The sequence below is a fragment of the Schistocerca cancellata genome, chromosome 4 (genome assembly GCF_023864275.1).
Source record: "Schistocerca cancellata isolate TAMUIC-IGC-003103 chromosome 4, iqSchCanc2.1, whole genome shotgun sequence".
In the NCBI taxonomy this organism is placed as follows: Eukaryota; Metazoa; Arthropoda; class Insecta; order Orthoptera; family Acrididae; genus Schistocerca; species Schistocerca cancellata.
Window position 1 is genome coordinate 262633988 of NC_064629.1, and position 22618 is coordinate 262656605.

At 37.4% G+C, this 22618-nt stretch overlaps 1 protein-coding gene across 3 annotated transcripts in view; it reads left to right on the forward strand.

The window, feature by feature from the left end:
• Positions 1-22618, forward strand: part of LOC126183825 (protein lap1) — a 180142-nt gene that overhangs the window by 136883 nt on the left and 20641 nt on the right. For all 3 annotated transcript variants that reach the window (XM_049926079.1, XM_049926080.1, XM_049926081.1), the window contains 3 exons: positions 6950-7334; positions 9666-10804; positions 20702-20782. In XM_049926079.1, the coding sequence (XP_049782036.1) occupies positions 6950-7334; positions 9666-10804; positions 20702-20782 (1605 nt within the window). The remainder of the gene's footprint in view (positions 1-6949; positions 7335-9665; positions 10805-20701; positions 20783-22618) is intronic.

Genomic DNA, 22618 nt, shown 5'->3' on the forward strand with positions numbered 1-22618 from the left:
TTTGTTAATAATTTTTTTTTTTAAATTAACTAATTGAAAATCCCCTATGTGGTTCACTTTGGAATGCTATTTCAAAGTTGTGGTTAAATTTTTCAAATAAAAAGATTGAAAAGTGTTGGAGTTTTGCTGGGTGCTGAGGAAAACACGCTTGAAGTTTTGAATTGTGTTATGGATATGAACAAATGAAAAAATTCTACTTTTAGAAAACTCGTACGATTAATTTGCTGTCCCAGGACTGGCCTGTCATACTGTTGCTGCTGCAATCGAAATTATATCAATGCGTTGATCATAGAACAATTGAAATATTGGTTGCAACAATTCCATGAATGCACAAATCTTTACAATTCCATTTAACCCTACACCAAGCAGACACATTGCTAGGATGATTTGACAGTTCATTTTGTATAAGTTCCATATAAGCTTACTACTTGGTATAACAACTTCTTGGCGGTTTCGACAAACAATAATTGTTGTGAAGCTAAGCCTCAAGGACTTCATTTTTGCAGTGTGTTGTCTGCACAGCACATTTTATATTTCACATGTTGAGAAATAACAGAGAAAACAGGAAGAAAATTTATAATCCTATAGTTCAATCTGCAGTTCACATCAAAATCCTGGTCACTATCTTTCAATTTCTTAGCAGAGGCACTGACTTCTTCCAAATTGCTCTCAGCCCCATATGTATTCTTTGTACACTTTGATGACATACTGCTTTAACGTCATGTTGAATATAATGTTATGCTACCTTTTCTGCCTGTGTACACTTTCTTATCACTCATTCTTACTTGAAAGACAAAACTGTATACTATAGGATCACTAAGAAACAAGTCAACACATACTGAAGCCGGGCTAATGTACTATTGTTTTCAAATGCTTCTAACTGTACCCAGACACTGCAGGGGGTATTGAGTTGACACAAGTAGGCTGTTTTGTGTCAACTGAGGTGCTAGTGGAGTAGCTCTGAATTCCATAGAACAAATTTTTTTCCAATGATTAGACTTTTTGCTTCCTATTTTAGAAGGTTCAGTGCCCTTTTTTTTTTTTTTTTTTTTAAAGACTTCTGTTGTGGTGTTACCCCTTAAGCAGAGTTTTTTGTGTGAGCTTTAATGCATTGGTGCCATGGCTTGTGCAATGCTTGCTGTTGCATACAACTAAAATGTGGCCCACAGTACAAATGTTCTCTCCCCTGGTGTAGGCCTGAGAGAATGTGGGTGGTGACAAACTTTTCTTACACCCAGCTAGAATTGCCTTAACAGCAAGACACTTCCTGTTGGGAAAATTAATTTCTTGTTATCCTGAGAATCTTATTGAGTGTGTAATTGTCTAACTGCTAGACTTTTAAACATACTATGTGTGATTGCTGACATGCAGGATTTTTGTACTTGACATGACATTTACTAGACAACCGTATAAGTTCTGCCACCCTGATGGTGTGAGAGGGATTTTCATGCTTCCAACAGTAAAATTTTTTCAAACACAAAGTGACAATAAGACTCTTTTGTTTATAACAAGATGACAAAATAGTACAAACCTAAGAAAATTCATGAGTTTCTGGTTCATCTCCTGCCTGCTATTTGTGGAGGCAATGGTATGAATTTTGAGTTAGGCTGTAGCTGTGCATGCTTCGAAATGTAACAGCAGTTGATAATGGTAACTGTCCCATTCTTTCTCATCCTGCTGGAAAGGTGACAGTTGATGCTATGGTCTGTCCTTTTGCTGCATTAACTGCAGAGAATATTTCTATTATAATTGTGACAGCGTACAGGTCCCATCAAGGAAACCTTCAGCTATTTATGAGAAATCTAGATGTGTTATTGAGCTACCTGTCAGACAAGAAGAACAGTAACTAGAGTTATTATTTTGGGTTTCAGTTTAATTTCAGTAGTCAGTTGTCCAACTCTTGTGCTGCAAGATAGTAGGACACTGATTCATAACATACTACAAAAAATACTGTAGTATTTTAAGGAATGTCATTAAAATGTCCAGAAGTATGGACGTCCAGACAGACTTAAATAATACAGATAATAAGATAAAAACTATATTAGATATTGTCAAATGTGAGACAGGACAGCCTGTCAGGGTACAAGATATTGTAACAATTAAACTAAATGAGAATCTTCTAACTGATAATTCATAAGTTGAAGTGCTTTTAACACCATTTTCTAAATGTAGCAGCAAAAAGAGGATTGAATGGTTCACTTGAAGAAGCAAGAGAATATATTAAAAATTTCATTCCACAAAACTTTAAGCAACTAGAAGTAGCATCGGCTGTGCGGTTCTAGGCACTTCAGTCTGGAACCACGTGACCACTACGGTCGCAGGTTCGAATCCTGCCTCAGGCATGGATGTGTGTGATGTCCTTCGGTTAGTTAGGTTTAAGTAGTTCTTCTAGGGGACTGATGACCTCAGATGTTAAGTCTCATAGTGCTCAGAGCCATTTGAACACCCCCCCCTTTTTTTTTGAAGTAGCACCAACATCCTGCACCAAATTAATATAATTATAAAAATTCTAAGAAACAAAAGCTCATGTGGTGTTGGTGGAATTTCAGACAGAATTTTGAAAGTTGTTCCAACTTAAGAAGTAATATCCTTAGTGATATATCCAATGCATCTAGACAGATTAAAATATGCTATTGTTAAACCCCCTTCATAAGAAAGGTGACAAGGCAATTATCATCCAGTTTGCTTACTGACATCTTTATCCAAAAGATTTGAAAATGTAATGTACTACTGAGTAGTCTCACAGTTAAGTGGAATCGGTTTACTTAGCAGATCACAGTTTGGATTCCAGAAGGTTGCTTCACTGAGAATACTGTGTATACATTCACCCATCAATTCCCCAGTTTGAAGAAATGGCAGGCGGGACAAATATTTTATTCAAACGAGGTGGTGATTGCAGCAACTAATTGCTATTTTGCAGACTTGGACAGTTCTTATTATTCAGAAGGGATCAACAAATTAGAACAGCATTGGACGAAGTATATAAATCTAAAAGGAGACTATGTCGAAAAATAAAAGAGGTTTACCCCAAATGCGTAAGTAGTTTTTATTTTTACATGGACTTTTCAAACGCCCCTCATAGTTTGAACTTCAGAATGAATTTACTATTCACCAAGAATTGTCTGACTTGGCACTTCTGACATGCAGCAGCTTGGAAGTACTCTGGTCTGCTTCAGACGTCTTCAGTGGATTTTCAATCTGACTGTCCTCCGTCACAAGAATGAATAAGTGTACTGTTACACGTGCAGTGAAGACAAGGCCAGACACCGAGCTGACAAGGCGGTGTTGTGCTTAGTAAAATATTTAAATGCCTTGCCTTTAAAATTGTGTTATATATGGTGGTCAGAACAAATACTTGCACATTTTGCAATGCTGTTATGAGTTGTTAACGATCACGCATAATTGGAAGTTATTGTCCACAAATGTTTTTAGTGCTAGATCACTTGCGTATTGAATGCAACACAAATCACTCTATAATTGAAATCCCGAACAAAAGGTAGAGGTCCTATCCACTCCAAAGATTGTGTCCAACATCTGAAGGCAAAAAAAGAAAAAAGAAGCCTTGGAAAGTCCATCCCCCCCCCCCCCCTCCACCAATACTTTTCAAGCACTCATTACAAGTGGAAAAAGTCTGATGACCATGGACAAAGTTTTGTACAAAAAAATGTGAAATGGGTCAGATTTACAAAAGAAAATATGTCGATTTTCTATTCAGGAAAACTTTCGGAATGTCACAGTCTTTCTTTAAAAAAAACTGGGATATTTAAAGTAGTTAATGTGATCATGATACACTGAAGCCATCTTTTAGTTATCAGATCCCTGTCCCCTTTAACAGAGAGAAGAAAAAAGAACTTTTTGATCTGTAACCTATAATTTATGGTGCTTTCCTCTCATATTGCCATAACTTGTTGTCAACAAATGTCAGGAATGCTGTCTGCCCCCGTTAGCTGAATGGTCAGCATGGCAGAATGCCATGCCAACATGGCAGACTGCCACTCCAAGAAGCCCGGGTTCGATTCCCTGCTGGGGCAGAAGATTTTCTCTGCTCAAGGACTGGGTGTTGTGTTGTCCTCGTCATCATTTCATCCCCATCTCCAGCGCGCCAGTCGCCCAACGTGGCGTCGAATGCAATAATGGGGGACTCCCGGCCCACAATGCTGTACGCTCATTTCATTTCATTTTGTCAGGAATGCTCTCCAAGATGCCTATTAGATGACTCTGAAGAAGTTTACCAGGATGAGAGAGTACCAGAAGGAAGGTTAGAATTACCTATTGAGAGCCCTATTATGAATTTAACCTTCATGAAAACTTGCATATCAGAGGTTTTTAGAAGGCATAGTTGACTTTTTTTTTGGATTTCTGTTCTGAATGTTACTGCACTTCTGTAGGAACTAAGTTGTAAAAGAATAATGTGAAATGTTTTTCTTCCATGCAGTGCAATAATTCAAAATGTTTCCATTAGTATACATTCTAGGAGAAGAATGGTATGCTAAACATTATGACGCTAATGTATAAAATTAGACCTCAGAGTAGAGAAAATGAAAAAAATCTGGTACTAGAGTTTAGTCAGATGTTATCTGGACTTTTTTGTTTCCTGTAATAGTGTGGAAATTGGAGTCATACCCTTCAGCCCAAAGAAGAATTGACTTACTCCCTTGACAATTTGGTAAGGGTGTGAAAGATGATAGCTTATGGACAGACAAGTCACTGATTTTATGTCATATTTGAATAGGCTTGTTATATAAGTCTTCTTTAAAGTGCTTCATTATTTTGCAGTCAAAAATTTGCAAGTATGGAAAGGTCGTACAGAACTGTAAGAGGCATACCCTATGCTTCCCCAGTTTGCTTTTGAAGATACTAAATGAGAGAGAGTGTACCTTCCTTCAGAACCCTTAGGTTCAGCACCAAAGTAAACTTGAATAATAATAAAAAAGAAAACAAAGGCCCAGAAGCCTCGTTGAATTTTTAAAACTGTCTTGATGGCATCATCTCACTACCATAATTCTGAAATCAGCATTGTGAATAACATCAGCAGTGACATTTTTCAGTAGTAGTGCTTTTACCTACTTTTCCAATCTCATCAGTTTTTGATGGTCATGTTGGTAAGAGAGGATGAGTGGAAAATAGTGTCATCAACAAATGAACAACACTGCACAGGACCCTTTGCAACAGATATTGTATTGTTGGTGGCTACATCAAAGACAGTTGTATTACAAGTGGAACTTGGGGGTGAGACATGATTTTTCAGTTCAAACTAATCAGATATACAGGTATGAAAATGTAGTTAGAGAAAGGGCTGAATGTTAGGTGGTATCTATTGTGGCCTCACACACAACAACGCATCACGCTGCCTATACAGAAAAGCCCATTGTCTAGTTATCTTCAGAAAGAACAGCTTACAAAATTAGAAGAGGTGCCTTTTGAAACCACATTTTCTGCCAGGAGATTCTTGTAGTCTAAGATTCAGACAAGGTGACAGTTCGCCATGTTCTCCAATGTCATCTTGCAACCCCTCCCCCTTCATTTATTTTATTGTTTACAGTTCACTCGGTTTTAGTGGCAATCAGACAAGTGAAAGGGGTGGCATTAACACTAGATACATAGAAAGCTATTGAATTTTACTGTGTACCTAAGCTGATCTATGCTTGTAGAGGTCTATGCTTAATCACAGTACTGGATTGATGGAATTGACTTAATTTTAATGCAGTTTGTGTGTCCCTGAAAGAAATACATGGTCATAGTCAGTCTCACATCACTCTAGACAAAAGATTCAAATGTAAGTTACATTCAGGAAGATTTCATTGTCTCTCTCTAGCTACCATAATAAGTTATAAGACTTCTTCCGGTATCCAACTATGTCGATGGTCACCTTTACAATATTCAAATTGTCGTGTGCCATCAGTGGCTGCCACTGATATATTACTCTACAATCCTCCTTTATTGCTTATAATTTTCGATACTTTACTTATAAAATCACAAAACTTATTCCACAGTTCCATAAACACTCCTCCGTTTTCAGTTAAATATATATTTCCTCAACTATCGAAACTTATTCTGACCATTACCTTCAGCCACATGTAACCTGCTGCTGTCTCTCCAACATCTCCCATGAATGTGCAGTCTAATAGGGGGGTTCCCTGATTGTTGGCATGGAACTGACCTGTCTGAAACCTTCTAGAAGACCAATAATGTACTAGTCTCCAGAAGCTGATGGCTGTTCTCACATATTAGTAAGGGTATCGATAATGGTACACTTACAGTCTCCATGCAGTTGTTAACAGCAGTGATTCAGTAAATTGTTTGAAAAGTGGGGTTATGACTGCTTTCGTGACTCACATGGTTTTGCAGAAGTCTAGCAGAATTTCTGTGCAACATGCTGTATGTTGTTTCATCTTGCTGTTTTGCGTATTGTCCTTACCAGATGTTGTATTACAACCTGTAAGCAACGAGCACACTAGCTCCTTTATGGCTGAAATTCTCAGTGCAATGTTTATCTTCCTTGTGGTGTGTCCTTTTTATTCATTACAGGATTCCCTGTAGTAATTTAAGGCATTGATCTATGCTGTTGTGTACACTATGACAAAAGTCTTGCTTTTAATTTATTTGAATAAATCTGAATATCATTCAGTGTATAATAGTGTCAGTTGCAGTTTACAGTACAACCCTTTATTAACTACATAATAAGCATCTTGCCTACTGTATACTGTTTTATTCTGTGAACTATATATGATGACTTGTTCCACAGCCCTGTAACCTTTAGCACATATGATCTCACAGGACCTTGAAAAGTACATAAATAAATTGGAAAAATAACAATTTTGTAATTTAAACAGAGATTTGGAAAAGTCCCATTTTTTATTACTGTGACAACTTTAAAAGAAGGAATTCCTTGACCATAAATTGTAATTATTAGCAGTCAGTTCATTAAAAAGAGCATTATTATTTTCAGGAGTCTATGGGGAATGGTAGGGAAAACGAAAATCTTGATATTTCTGAAAACAGAGTTGAAGTCCCTCAAGATTTCAAGCAGGGCTTAGTTGTCAACAGAAATAAAATTGATGATTTGGATGCAGCTAGTCCAGTTGTAGCTGTAGGAAGAGGACCTGTTATCCGTGAAGCAAAGTATGTGAAAAAATCCACAAATTCTTCTGCAGCAGAAGAAATGTCCATGAGCAGTGTAGTCTCCTGCTCACCTTGTGAGCAGGGCCAACCTCAACCTCCTCCATATTACATTGCTGCAGCATATTCAAAACAAGCTGCATATTTTAGACAACAAGAAAATATGCAGATGCAGAATAAGCAGAAAGCCCAAGCGTCTCCTGAGGATTATCAAGGTAAGCTTAAATGTAAATTAGCAAGGTACTTGACTTAAAGCCACTACTAAACTACCCAAGCTGTTTGAGCAGCTGATAGTAAACTACAAAGTAATACTTCTGGGAGATCTGCCTGAAAAGTCATTTTCAGCTCTGCTAGTTCCTACATCTCCTGGTGGCCCATATTAGCAAATACCTCTTTCTTTCTTTAAAATTAATATTTATGTGTTATATTAAACCTTGCTGTACTTACATTTTTCAAGTAAAGGTTTTAAAGTTACATCTATACACAGGATACTGTTTTTAGAGTGGGGTGTGGCATCAGGATAATCATTTTTTGGCCTTATTTGCAAATTATGACTGAAACATATACCTGTATATTTAATATACTTTTTCATCAAGTAGTGTGAAATATTGGAGAGGTTGGTGGGAAAGTAAAAAGTTTGTTTTATACAACAGTGGGCCACTTGAACTGAGTGTATTGGCAACCAAATGAACACAGAATGGAATGTGATTATCTGTATGATAATTAATCACTACTCATCAAATAGAAGAGTTGCTGAGCAACACACAAGTGCATAGAAAATAACAATTAAATGCTAAGCTGTCTGATTTTATTATCCTTTCCTACAGACTTCTATTGTTCAGTGCCTCTTATTTCTGATGAGTGTATTATTACCAACACTTGTTTATACAAAATGTAAAGAAATGCCACATATATTATATTATTTCCTTGCACATATGTACTTAAAAGTATCTTGTACAAACAGAAATGTGTTAAAATTTTACACAAGTAAGTATCATACCACTGCTAATGTGAGGTGTTATCCAAAAGTTCAACAAATGTATTAGTTAAAATTATTACATCATATTCAGATCTTATTCTGCACTATCACCTTCAATTTAATCCCTTTGGGAGTGAATACATCAATCCTAGGATTTCTGCCATGTCTGAAATGCATCTTGGAAGTCATTGTTAGGATGTGATCTGTGATTCTGCTTGAATCTCCTTCACTGTATCAAATCAGTCAATACCCATTCTACTTGATTTTCATCTTGGAGAAGAGGAAGAAGTCACCCAAAGCTAGGTCTGTTGAATGATGTGTGTGAGAACAAGCACCATTAATTTTTTTGTCAAAAATCCATGATTACTGTAGACTATACACCATTGTGTTGTTGTGGAATACCCAGTCATTCACATGCCATTTCTGTCGATATAATCTTATGCTTCCACAGCTGAATAAAATGAGTGTTAAGCTGTTATTTTAGGTGCATTTATTAAGTCACAGCTGGTTTCTTGCTGTACCAACATCTTCAGGTGACAAATGTGATAGTAGTGTATAACAGAAGTGAAAATAAGGGATTAATGCAAAAAATAAGGGGCTTACTTTTTCCCTCTCTTTGTGACCTACCAAGACATTTTTAACTAATTAGTCACTGCTGCACTAACTAGATTACAAAATGAGCAACACAAAATAAATAATGACTATAAGCCTATAATTCATACTCCTTGCCCAACTTTTTCAAATGTTGAAGACAGCCTGTGTTGCTACCATGCGCAGTATTAAAATCCTCCTTGCAGAAAGAATGTGTTTTATGATGATTATTCTTTACATGTGCAATCCATGAGTATTGCTCCTAATTAGTGTGACACACACAAATAACTTTTTTATTTTCTTCCTCAGTGAATTTTCTTCTCCACTATACTCAACAGCATCATCCAGCTTAACTTTTTACAAACTATTTCAATGCCTAAGTGCTGCACATTGTCCTCTCAGAACTCAACTACAACAATTGAAGGATAGTGAAAGAGGAATTCCTCATCATGTATCAGGCCGATATAACACTGAATGGAAGCCATATTTGTGAGCCTAAATTAATTGATATGGGGGAGGCGGGAGGGGGGGGGGGAGCAAAGGAAATGAAATGATGAAGAGCATCAAAGGAATCATCATATAATCTATCTAATTTAAAAGAATGAATGGCAGGAATTCTGAAAATACAGGATATGTCTTGAAAAATAGGGGACCCAGGATTTTCATCCATATTAGGTGAAAATATGGGATTTCCTGCAACATACGGAATAGTTCACAACCCTAGTTGGAATACAAGTGCAATGTTTCACTTCATTTACAGTGCTTGGTATAAACACAACAAGCTGTATGCATTTTGTATAAAACATTCAGCGCAGTACTATGCTGCTGCTCGCTGCCCCCCACCCCCCACCCCCCCTTTTCCCCTTTTTTTTCCATATAGTTATACAAATAGTCAAAAAGCTGTGGCCTTGACCTACTTTTAAGTATTTGTTGAAATGGTAATGTAACTTGTTTGAAGTTATTTCGTAATTTTCAGGAATGTTGCCTCCTACACCTGTGCAGAACTCAAATTTCCAAGATGAGGAGAAGAACCGTAATTCATTTCTACTCGTCACAGATAAGGAAGATATTGCTCCTGATAAAAATTTTAGCGGCCATTTGAATGACGAATCTGGTTTGATACATACTAAATTGAGTGCATTGGAAGGTGATGTCACTAATCTTGGTGGGTCTTACGATAATTGTAAAGAACGACATGAGAAATTTACTGAAGAGTTGCCCAGTTTGTCTCCATTCATCAGCGTAAAGACAGAAGATAGCAGTAAAATGGGCAATTTTATTTCTGGAAGCATGTTGAATCCGGAACAACTGAATGAAACAGTGGACTCAAATGCAACTGGTTTCCCTGCTGACACAGATAAGAATTGCATTAATCAAAATGCAGCATTTTCACATACAGACTCACTAGAATCAGATGCTGAGAAGGATATAATGGAACCAATGGCTTTTACTCAAGAAAAAGCACATATAACAGAAAACGTGATTGTACCAACACCACAGCGACCAAATTCAAGACTGTCTAATACCCCTACGTGTGAATCAAGTCTTTGCAACCCTTCTGTTAATTCAGCAACTTTATTGCAGAATATAACACGTGGTTCTACAAATACAGCAACAGTAAAGTCTACAAAGATTCCTTCTCTAAGGTCGTCAGTAAAGCAGGAATGCAATGCAGTGACCAGGGCTGATAAGTCACCTCGTACTTTGGGTCCTCCAGTGACTTCAGGTATTCCCCTGCCAGGATTTTATTCAAATATTGGCTCAAAGAGGAGCTCGTACAGCTCACAATCATCAGGAAGCAGGCCCAGTTCTGTAGCTCCCGCAAATGTTGTGCCAGATACTTCTCTTGCAGAATCTGTGTTGAATTATGCAAATCTTCCGCCTGTTAAGTTAGCCTCCAGTGCAGTTGGAAATGGCTTCATAAAAAAAGATGAAGATATATCTGATAACAGATCCCCTGTACCAATGAAGGCCACCCGGACTTCTCAGACTGACCATAATCGTAAACACAGTCGTATACCTGTTGGAATGGGATCTAGTGCACAAAAAGCACCTGAAGTTACAGCAAAACCAAGTAAAGTTTGGATGTTTGGTCTTCACAAAAATGCTACAGTGGTAAGTAACTTTTGTTAATGGAATATATTCTTCCTCTATATTTTTAATTAAAGGAACATTTGCATTTAATTGCATTGTAATCTTCATACTCTTAGGAGAAGTGTAGTGTTTGCTTCCATTACATTGTGGCAGTTGCTTCATTTACTTTAGCACCCAATGAATTCTCTAAAAATTTTATTCTCATTATTAGTTGTAAGCATACTCATTTTGAAACTTTCTCATAATATAAACTGTATAAAATACTGCCATTTCAACTAAGCTCTTTACCCTTTGCCATGAATGCTCATGAGTGACAATGCTATGCTATGCAGGCATGAGCAGTGGTCTGACAAAGCCTGAATGTGCCAATACCCCTGTCCGACTTTCCAACCTCTGCATAGACCATCGTGGATATCTTAGGCCTGTTTCACACTGGGACACTGGTGTCGGTCGCCAGTGAAGGTCACCAGTGACTGGTGAACACTCTCGGATCATTAGTATCAGACACCGCAGGTATTGCCGACTGATTAGTTAGTGAAATGGACTCTTACAGGGATAGCAACTAAATTTCAATAGCCTTTTATGGTCCGAAAAATAAAGTATTAAATTTGAAAAAAGAGCATACAACATACCAATTTTGTTGTTCTTATCCATGTCCTTCTCATTGGAATCATGCACAAACTTCTTTATAATTTCTTGCCACGTATTCGTTTTCATTACTACAGCCATCGCTTTTGACATCCCAAATCCCGAGTTAATCAGATCAAAACTCATGTGTCTACAGTATAATGAACAATGAATATTTCGCGTCACTGTCTCAGAAACGACTGTCTGTCAGTTGGCAAATCTGCAGCGCTGTGTCTGTGATCAGTGTTCCAGTGTGAACACTCCAATTCAAACTAATGCAGGTCTGGCGGTGATTGCTGTAAACACAGTGACCTTGTCCATTACAGTGGATCGGTGAGGCAGTGTAGTGTCCCGGTGTGAATGCGCCAGTTCAAACAAACATATCTCTGTCGGTGACCGTTTCTGGTGACTGTCACCAGTGTCCCAGTGTGAAACGAGCCTTACTTGGCTCGTAGCCCTGGGAGAAAGGCGTCAGTCACTCAGTAAGAGCATTGCTTGTAAGGGATCTGTGTTGAGTCATGGCTGCTACATAGCTTCTGTAAGTGAAAGATTCATTCTGGAAATATGGGCATTTTTAGTGAAATCTTGTTAATGAACATTTGTGCATGTCCTTGTTATGCCTCAGTGACTGGAATTGCTTGAAGAATATCATGGCCTTTAGCTTCCTTCGTCCTTATGAAACTAATGAGCTTGCTATCAAGGAGATATCAAAACGAGACAGATAAGAAATAAAATTAATGATCTGCAAATCTTGTGCAACAGAATTGTTCATAAAAGCAGATTGTGTTGCCTCTATGTGCTAAATATGCCTGGAAGTACTTTTCTATTTTTATACCACTGCTAAGGATTGTTGCTCAAAGAACAATACAATAGTCACATATTTTATCAGCCTTTAACCTTATATGATGAAAAATGATAAGTAAACCAGGTTGATGGATCACTGCGATTAACTTTTAATTCTTCAATTTAGCTCCTTTCTACGTGGGTTAATGTAATGTTGTTGTAAGTACTTGTGTTGATTGGATCATTTAGAAAGTTTGCAGTAAACTGCCAGTAACTTTCAATTCTTCAAAGAATATTCAGTTAACATAATTCTTGAACAACCAAGGAAAAACTAAAATCATATGATTTTTCTGCTTGTAAAATTCCATTTAGACACTCCCTGATGGTGAATCATACAATTGCCGATACTTTAGTTATTGTTTTGTCAATAATGTGTAGTAGTAATGTCAGATTTAAACTGCAGAAGCAAATCACAAAACAGAATTGGCTTTACATCCCTGAGAGCAGTCTGGTAACATCACAAATTTTAAGTCACAGCTCTGGTCAACAGTTGATGATAGCATGCAGCACACTACAGTAATGACTTTGGTGGAGAGTAATTCCTTCAAGTACACCATAGCAGACATGTTGTTCCACCCTTCTCATAGCTAAACTAGTGGTGATTCTTAAGTTATGCCAATTGTTTGTATAATACTAAATCTTAGCCAAAGGACTGGGGTGGGGGTGGCTGCAAGAGGTGTGGCTGAGTCCATTAAATATGGTAACCATCATGCTGTAAGAAGTGTGTTTAAATGATGTATTCATCTTAGCTTCTAGGCCTTCATAGATGTGAATTCTTAAGTTAGACATCATTAGTAATGCTTAAGACTGAGATAAGCATTTTCTTACCAGGCGTTTGAGTAGGAACAACTGATATGAGGCTGAGACACAGATTAAAAATATGACTGAACCTTTAGTGTTTTAAATATTTTTTTCAGGGCAAATGAAAATTAATGGAAAGGGAAGTGGTGGGGGAAAGGAGAATTACAAAGTACATGGAAGGAATTTCAAGTAACAGTGACCAAGGGCCAAAATTCAGATACCTGAGTACTAATAATGTGTAGCCAGAAATCAATAGATTGAACACAATACTAAATGTAAAATAAATCACAAAGTACAGTTGATAAATAAAGGTGGTAGAGTGAAGTCAGAGGGTGTAAGTAAATAATAAAAACAAAATGTCCGAAAGGCAGGCAGATTGTGAAAAACACACACACACACACACACACACACACACACACACACACACACACCTTGACAATAAAAGGGGACTTCATTCTTTTGGTGGTGTAATCATTTTTTTATAACTTGAACACTAGTTTACAAGTGCTCAAGTTAAAATTGAATATGTGTGAAACACTGCTATGAAAATGATCACAAAACTCACTCCATTGTGATCTTGTATTGGAAAAAGAGAAGACTATCCATGAATAACTTCACATATGTGATAAGATCACCACATGTAGCCAATGGAAGGGCAAAACTTGATATACTATTTAGTATGACATAAGATCAAATTTTCAGCAGTGTAAATATCAAAATGTGGATTATGGGAGTAAAGGAGGTCATTTTTTCCTTTAAAGAAACTAGTGAATCATTGACCCATGTCTTTGACATAAAATTTGCCCAAAACTTAAATCAACAGGTTGAATTGTTGCACAAAATGCTGTATGCTGCGAGGGAGGGAGGGAGGGAGGTAGGTAGGTAGGTAGGTAGGTCATAGTGTTCTACTCAGCAGTTCCCTACTGCATCTGTTGTAAAGAAAATGATATAATAATGTATGTTATATAGAAAGGTGTGCAGAATGATTATTGGAGGAAGATATGTATGGGGTGAGGGGATCAAACAGACTCTTTAGTGGTCAGATGACAGTTTTTGGACATAGTAAACTCTAGACTTTATACTTCATAAGTACTGCAGTGAGTTCCAACTGTTATCCAGCGTACATTGACAATTGTATGAGGGTGTGTTGAAAAGTAATCGTTCCAAATTTTTTTATGTTTCCGCAAACTCTTAGAGCTTTTTAAGTAAAATTGTTATTAACATTATACGTTGTTATTCTTCATGTCTACATAGTTATTTCTGAACATAGTCACCCTGGCAAAGAACACAGTTCTCTCAAGAGACCAGTTTGTTGATACCATCACTGTAGCATGTTTGACTTTGTTGACAAAGCTACAACCTCACTTCTGCTTGCACCACTTCATCATTATCAAAGTGAAGTCCTCAAAGGTGTTCTTTAAGTTTCTGAAGCAGATGCAGATTGGATGGGGCCAAATTGGGACTGTATGGAGGATGATCAATGACAGTGAACCCAAAGCATTTGATTGTTGCAGATGTCACAGCACTCTCGTGTGATCTGGCATTGTCATCCTGAAAGAGAGGGTGCTCCATGTGTGGACAGAATTCTTACAGTTTTTCAATTTCAGTGTTCACTAAATGCAAAGAATAGTGCAAGGTTGTGAACAGTTGTGTGTTGAAGTGTCCCATAACTAAATCCAAGAATTTTGACTGTTCTGTCTCTTGTCTTCTGTAATAAATAATAATAATAATAATAATAATAATGAAGGCATATGAATTAGTTGTGAACTATTGAAACATGGTGGCGGGGGGATGTCAGCCGCATGTTGTATCTATCCTTAAAAACAGTAGTACAATTTTCAGTAACCAGTGTTGCTGTATAGAATCGATCTTCTTGTAATAGTGAGGTGAGCCAGATATGGATTGAGTGGACGCAGTAGATTAACAACTGGGTGCAAGTAAACCTGGCAGCCTGATCATGGCTTCCAGACAGTTTCCCACACTTGTTTAGGCAAATGCTGAGCTGATCCCCAAATTCTGCCTCGGATACTACAACACGCAAACAGTTGTTATACAATAACAAAGAGAACAAAATTTCATGGGAAGTATTGACATCAGCTGTGATTAAGTGTGGAGATAATTCAATAACGTAAGTTGAAAGTTTGTGCCGGACAGGGACTCAGCCTGGATTTCTTGCTTTATGCTAACGGTTGCCTTAACTGCTTTAGCTGCCCATGCACACTTAACAGCTGACCCTCATTCTCAACTTATTGCACACTAAAAAGTAGTGCATTAGTGTGCACTACTAATTCTTTTACATCACATTCCCGTAGTCATTAATGGACATACATATCGGTATTCCAATTTAAAATAAAGTTTTTGGAACTTCAGTTACATGCTGTATGCTGCAATGTGTAGGCTAAACAGAAGCAAATAGTAGATCCTTTTTTAATATAAGAAAGATAATGCATTTATAAAAAAAAACTCCAGAAATAAAATTGGCACACACTTGTGTACATAAAAATGTTTTTACAAAAATGAAATTTGAGAAGCCAATCTCTAGCTACTGGATCTGGCACATAGCTAGAACTGTGAACAATTGTGACTTGTCACCAATACCACAGCACAGCACAGAGCAGTTCTTCGTATGATGGAGATCTTAGCATGTGTGATAGTCCTGTTTGGGAACTGTGTGTCTGCAACAAAAATTAGTGGGATCTATTTACATTTCTTATAATGTGATAGGATTGAAAATAAAATTAAACTTCGATATGAGTTGGGTGGAGAGATCAGTTCCGTTTCAAAATGACTGTTATTCATTCATGTCATTGGTAATTCAGTGTACTTTTTCATTCCTTAGTGCCATCATCATTGTGTGGAAAAGAAGCAAATTGCCTGCTTCATTTCCTGGCACTTCTCTGAAGAAAGCCAACTGTAGTTTATGTCAACAACTGTATTGGGTCAGAAGAGGGTCCACAACAGATTTAGAAGGGGGGAGAGGAAGGAAAAAAGTGCTACCAAAACATCAGCCTACCTATGATAGTTTATTTTCATGAGTGCTGCAGTGTACCAGAGGTTTGTTGACTGTCACTTCAAAATGTTCAAATGTGTGTGAATTCCTAAGGGACCAAACTGCCGAGGTCATTGGTCCCTAGACTTACGCACTATTTAACTAACTTATGCTAAGAACACACTCCTTTTTCCTGAAGGATTTTTCTTTCTTTGTCAGTTACCTTAGTGACAAATGGTGACCTCACAGAGTGAGGAGGCGGTTCCTGGTGTTTTGAAGAGCTTTTGAAGACCTTATCCATGGAAATGCTATAAAAGTCGTTGGTCCTCATTGTTTTCATTGAGAAATGATGATCGCTTGTTGTTGTCGTCATCACAGATGCAGAAAATTCAAGCAGAAAAACTTCAGTACTTGGTTCCACAACACAACTCACAAGGGAATGGTCCAATAAGACATGTCAAAACCTACCCTGAATTTTTTTTACACAGAAAGAAGACAATGAAAGAAATGCTCCGCCAAAATTTTAGCTGTTAAGAGCCACTGCAAGTATTTTGTAAAAAATGTTGAAGTTACACATTTTTGCCACACGAAGAACAGCTTATAACAGTGGTTTGTACAGCCCTGCACACCTAGCGCGCGACTCGGCAAATCACTCACGCAGCAACCCGTAGTGGAATTACCCAGAGTTCACAGACACCAATTGTAAGCGCCTAAAGCATGGTTTACAATGGAGTGAACGGAAGCAAACTTGTGCGAATGAGCATTTGCAGAAAATTCGCTACCATTCGCTTTTATATGGGTAGTCATTTGTACTAGAGGGAACAGAAGAGAACACGAGGTAGCAAACATTGCTTGTGAAAGCTGTTTTAGTTTTTAGTTTTTGGAGCTAATATTCGGCACACAGGATACAACTCTTATCTTGTTAGAGCCACAATGCGAAGCTTCACTATTCAGTGAGGATTATTTTGCATGGCGAGCGCACTGTTCTTGAGAGAATGTAAAATGGCACAGGGAAGGAAGAATTTACATGTCAATTTGTGTGGATGCGTGACATGCATGGAGATCTTGCTTTTTACACGGAATTGCATCTCCATCTCTCGTTAGCACTGGTCCAAAATTTTCCTTGTGTGTCGGCTGCCATTTTTCCCTGGCTTCTCATTACCATTGAGGGGAAACTTATAATGAGAACAATAATTACCGACATTGAGCATCATATCAAGAGGTGACACAGCTACCATTTCCACTACACGTGTAAGGTCTAATGGTCGTATTCTTTTCTGTTTTCTTTTTTCTAAAACAAAAACGGTCCAGTGGCAAAGTGCACACTTCATGATCCAGAGAGTGTGGGATGAAATCCCGTTCAGACCACGACTTTTTCACTATAATTTTTAACCGAGCATTCACTTCTCACAGATGTTGGAATGGCCATGAAAGACATGTGATTCAGATTCCACAATAAACCTCAGGTGTACATTTTGAGATTAGGTAACTTGGGAAGGTTAGGGACACGTAAGTAGCTGCAGTGGTTTCCAGTTGAAAGACCTGCAAGATACCTACTGGGTACACCAGACAGAATTCTCTTTTGCTCATGCTTATTATTTTGTTTGCTTTGGTGAAAACCTGGCTTAAACTATACAAACTTTTTTTAATAATGTCTATTGACAGTTCAATTCTTGCTCATGTAATTCTGATAAAAGTGGCTAGTAGAGAAAACAAAATAATGGCAGTGTTTGATGTCACAGACTACTTCCATCAAGGAAGACTTTTAATCTGTTGAAATGAAATGTGTCTCGCAGTACTACATTTTATAACAATTCGTGTAGGCTATTCCTTATAATAATGTTTGAATGTTGCACAATTGACTATCAACAAAACAGTTCTTTGTTTATTCCCTGTAGTCATCACAAAAAATGCAAAGTGTCTATTAAATGACAAAAGCAAACATTTTTCTTGCACCAGGCACACTGGACGCAGGGAAAATTGATGCAGTCTGGCACGTCATAGTAACCACCAGTTTTATGTAGACAGAACTGGGTTGGAGTGAGAAATGGTCCTGGGCATTGTTCTGCATATTGTGCTGCATACCAGGCATACTTGATCAAATTTGTTAAGTGTGGCGAAAACAACTGGCAATGCACAAATGATTGGAGCTTAAGAATACTGTTTGCTGACAAACTTGAAATGAGTGAGAGGTATCAGAAATTATATTGTCTGATAATTTCCTGAAAAATGCTTTCCAGTGTCGAAAAAATTCTTTATCGAGAGGATGACACACACTGTTAGTTCCAGGTGGGATCCACATTACATCTAAAAACTTTTCGTCATCCTCCACAAAAACAGAGGCATTATGTCCAGACCATGAATCCATCAAAAGCAATGAATTAGTTTCTGCATGGTAGGAATACTTTTCGAACACAATGTTTAAATTATTCTTTCCCATTTTTCCTGATTTTCATATGATGGTTGCAAGACTTTTGCAATTAAACAGTCCATTTTTTTATTTTTGGTTCTAATTTGCCTTGTGGTTCTTGAAGGCAGATATACAGCTGCGGAAACAGTAAATCACTCATGCTTATCACTGGCATTATCGTATATGAAAGTGTCATTGCATTCATTGTTGGGGCAACTGACTGCATTTTTCCTTCACCCTGAAATGATAAAGTGTGGTGTGCACACAGTTCTTTCATGAAACATGACTGATCAGCGTTACAAACAGTAGTTGCGGCGATAACAGCAAGTTTCGTCCTTATGTCGGCTATGAATTTCTCTATAGCATTGTCTATCATTGGTAGCTGCTCTACACATTTACATGATGTAAACTTGGTAATTTTGTGACTTCCTATTCTGTACAATTTCTTGAACCTGTGTGGCCAGGTTGACAAAGCCTGGAAATTAGCAATGTTCATGTCAGATGCAATTTGGAGGGCCCAGTCTCATAGAGCACCATCGGTAATGGTGCATAGCCTCTCACGAGCAGTTCTAAATCTTTTGAAGTTTTTCAATCAGATGGATTTGGGTTTCCGATTGGCGCATATTTCTTACTTCATGTAATTCATTCTTGCACTTGTACAGTTCACGCTCTGACTTTGCAAAACGAAAATGCCTTTGTGCATGTGTGACTTCAAGTTTGGTTTGGTGTTTTTTTTTTTTTGCGGGGGGGTATTCTTCTTCAGAACTGTTACTGGCACAATTGATGACGTCCGAACCACAATCCATGGAATCGTCACAGTTATTTTCTATTTCTTCTAACGTATCGACAATTTCAAATGACATGTCGATATTGTTTGAATGAATGTCAAGGGAATCAGCTAACAAATGATGCAGAAGTAGTTGATTTCGGTTGGAAATCATATTCTTCATATTTTGTCTTTGCTAAATTGAGTATGTTAATTGGATTCCATATTACTGTGAAACTAGAAGAGAAAAAGGTACTGTAATCGGGCATGTCTTACAAAAGCATAATAAATATTAGTTCAGCTTTACCTGCATTGTCAATACTTACCAATACTGCAAAATGCAACTGAGAATTTGTAATAGATGTTACTTGAGTGGCCAATTCAAGAGAATGGTTACTGTGTACTGTTGTGTCAGAGAAACTATCAACGAACAGTAACCTGAAACGGCCTTTACAAATTATGATCGGGTTGTGTTGTGTTGTGTTTCCTGTTTACAAATGTACTGCTGACCTCGGCTGTGTGTATGCCTAGTTGTGCATGCACCACTAGGGGTGTACATTTCCACCGCCGCCTGGTGAGCTATGAATTTGGCAATATTAAGCTTGCTTTAAAAAAGAAAAAAAAAAAAAAAATCACGTGCAGTGCCTCTTAGCAGCTAAAATTTTGACAGTGCATTTCTTTGGTTTTCTTCATGTGTAAACAAATTTCAGGGTAGGTTTCAACATGTCTTATTGGACCATTCCCTTTTCAGAAGAAAGGAGTATGTAAGTGAAACTAATAGAACAATAAAAGAATACATTAAAGAGCATGAATACCACACATGTCTGGCACTAATTGTGTCATCTGCAGTAATGAAACACCAGGAAGACTATGGATAGGGCATATATTTTAATAACATGAAGAGTGCTAGCCAAAAAAATGTAATATTTGCAGAAGGAAGTCCAAAAAGCAGTTAATACTGCTTTGAATGTGTGTAATTTAAATAGAGTTGATGGCTGTATGCTTCTGGTTTCTTGGGTTGCACCATCAAGAAAGTAACTACACAGATATGGGGTATGAGGAATATAAACAACTATTAGGAAGCCACAGCAGCACAACACAAGTAATGTTTTGTGAACATTCTCCACCTTTTCCACTACCAGCTATCAGTATCTAGCCAATAATAATTACCCACTTAAATGAGCCTGTGGCAACTTAGCGAATAACTCCACTTCTTTGGAAAAGCATGAGAAAAACATCATTTCATTAATTAATCCACCACTGGTTGAGACTGTGTTCACTCACCCAGGGATGTTAGAAGACTCTTAGCAAAAAACCAGCAGAGGGATCAGAACACTGATTTTCAAGAAGTTGCAGAGCAGTTTTCCCCGCAGTGAACAAACTAAAGAACCAATTGCCACATCTATCTCATTTTGTCATATAGCAGTGCTGTGCTTGCGTCAGCAGTATGTTTTCAAGGTTCATATAGTTTTTTCTTTTCAGTTCCCCGTAACAATTACCAAGAGTCCTGGGCTTGGATTCAGTATAATGGGTGGTGTGAAACGAGCAGATAGGCATGATAATGTAAGTACCTTTTCTTCTCACCGTATATTTTATGACAAAATGAAAGTGATCAACCTTGTAACAATCTTAAGTCCTGAAAAGTGTTCATTTCTGTGTAGTTTTTTTGTTTTTGATATGCCTAACTACAAACTCTTCATGAAGGAGAAAAAGAAATTACTGACTAAACCTTTAACATGAACAGACCAGCTTTTTCTCGTACTCGGAGAAGATTATTACCCACCCTGAAAGATGATTTATAATAATAGTATTTCATTTGCCTGAAATTCGTTTTATTGTGGAATTATCCTGTTACTTCTAAACCAGTTATGTCCCATGAATGTTCACAAATAGTGGAAGGAGTAAAGGTAACCACTTTTCATGTACTTGAAGTGTTGAGTGAGACAGGCACACCACTGTGTGATAACTTCTGTCTTGATTATGGGCTTATCTGTGACTCAACACATCAGCTATATGGGGTTTCAGTACCAAACAAAGGACGATTTTTATTTTTCCTGGTCAAATTTTATCATCAAAATGTGACCCTTCTGAAGTGCATTTTGCTTTTAAATTAAGTTTGTTTTAAAATATTTTGCTTTTCTGGTTTCAATTTTTGGTTTAACTGACAACATTGCAAAGGTTTTCTACAAAGAAAATATGCCTAAAATTCAAGATGATCCTTATATCAGTTTAATGTGTTTTCGAAGAATTTAAATTACATAGCATGAAGTGGTTCGACATTGAAATGTTTCAAGTCAGTTTACTTTCATCACACATCACATAATCAACAAAATATTTCACCAGAATCTGAAATGTTAATGTTTTAACTTATGTGACCCATTTTCAGACTAGATAAATATTGAAAAACAGTGAGCTACAATGTAAAAGATAGTCTTATAATTTTAACTCAGCGAGAACAAGTATGGATGGGGTATGACTGAAATAGTTCAGACACTCAAAATTAATCCTGTTATGATCATTGCAGTGTGGCATTTTGCTGCACAAAGCTCACTATTATTTGTCTCACATGAAGCAGACTCTAGTAATGATGTCCTTGGGTGATCCAGCGGACATACAAATACATACTCTGGTCAACGTTGCCGGAGGTGGTAGTCATATATGTGTGAGGTGTGTTTCTTTTTGTGATAAAGGCTGTGGCCAAAAGCTAATGTGTAAGTGTCCTTTAATTGAGCCTATCTGCAACTTAACATTTCATCTTTACAGGAAGTAGCAATCTATCTTTTTCTTACATTGTTAATACTTATTTAAAGGCTTTTAGTGACATAAGCTGCATTTGGGCACTGATTTGTAGGTAGTATTGAAAATGTGCTTTGAGAATTACCTTCCTTCAGTAAACTACAAAATGTTTGTCTTAAAACAGTTATTCTTACCAAGCCCTGAATGTTACTCTCTTGCAAAAAATTTTGGATTGTATTTCTCAGTGTAACACTGCATAAAAGACCGAATATAGTGCAGGGTTTAATTTTTCTCTGGGAGTTTTACTTCATATGTCGTGTATGTCGAGGTCACTGTACAACAAGGTTGACAGCAGAGTATTCATACTTGGTTTTGGGAGGGATCCACTTCTGAGAAAGTTACAATCATGGTCTACCATTGTAATGTGAATCTGTTTTTCTCATCCCTGGTGTGATGCTTCAAATGCCAATGCTTTGAGAATGTGTTTTCCAATTGTACAAACAATCCAGATTGTGGAGACTGGTTGGTCACTTCATGAAAACTCATCTGTGTCAGTGGCGGAGACAGTTGCTGTACCTCACACTTGAAAGAACTTAAAAGACAGAAGCTTGAGGTCTCCAATTGTATATCATATTTTGAAGTGCTGAAAAATTATGATGACCC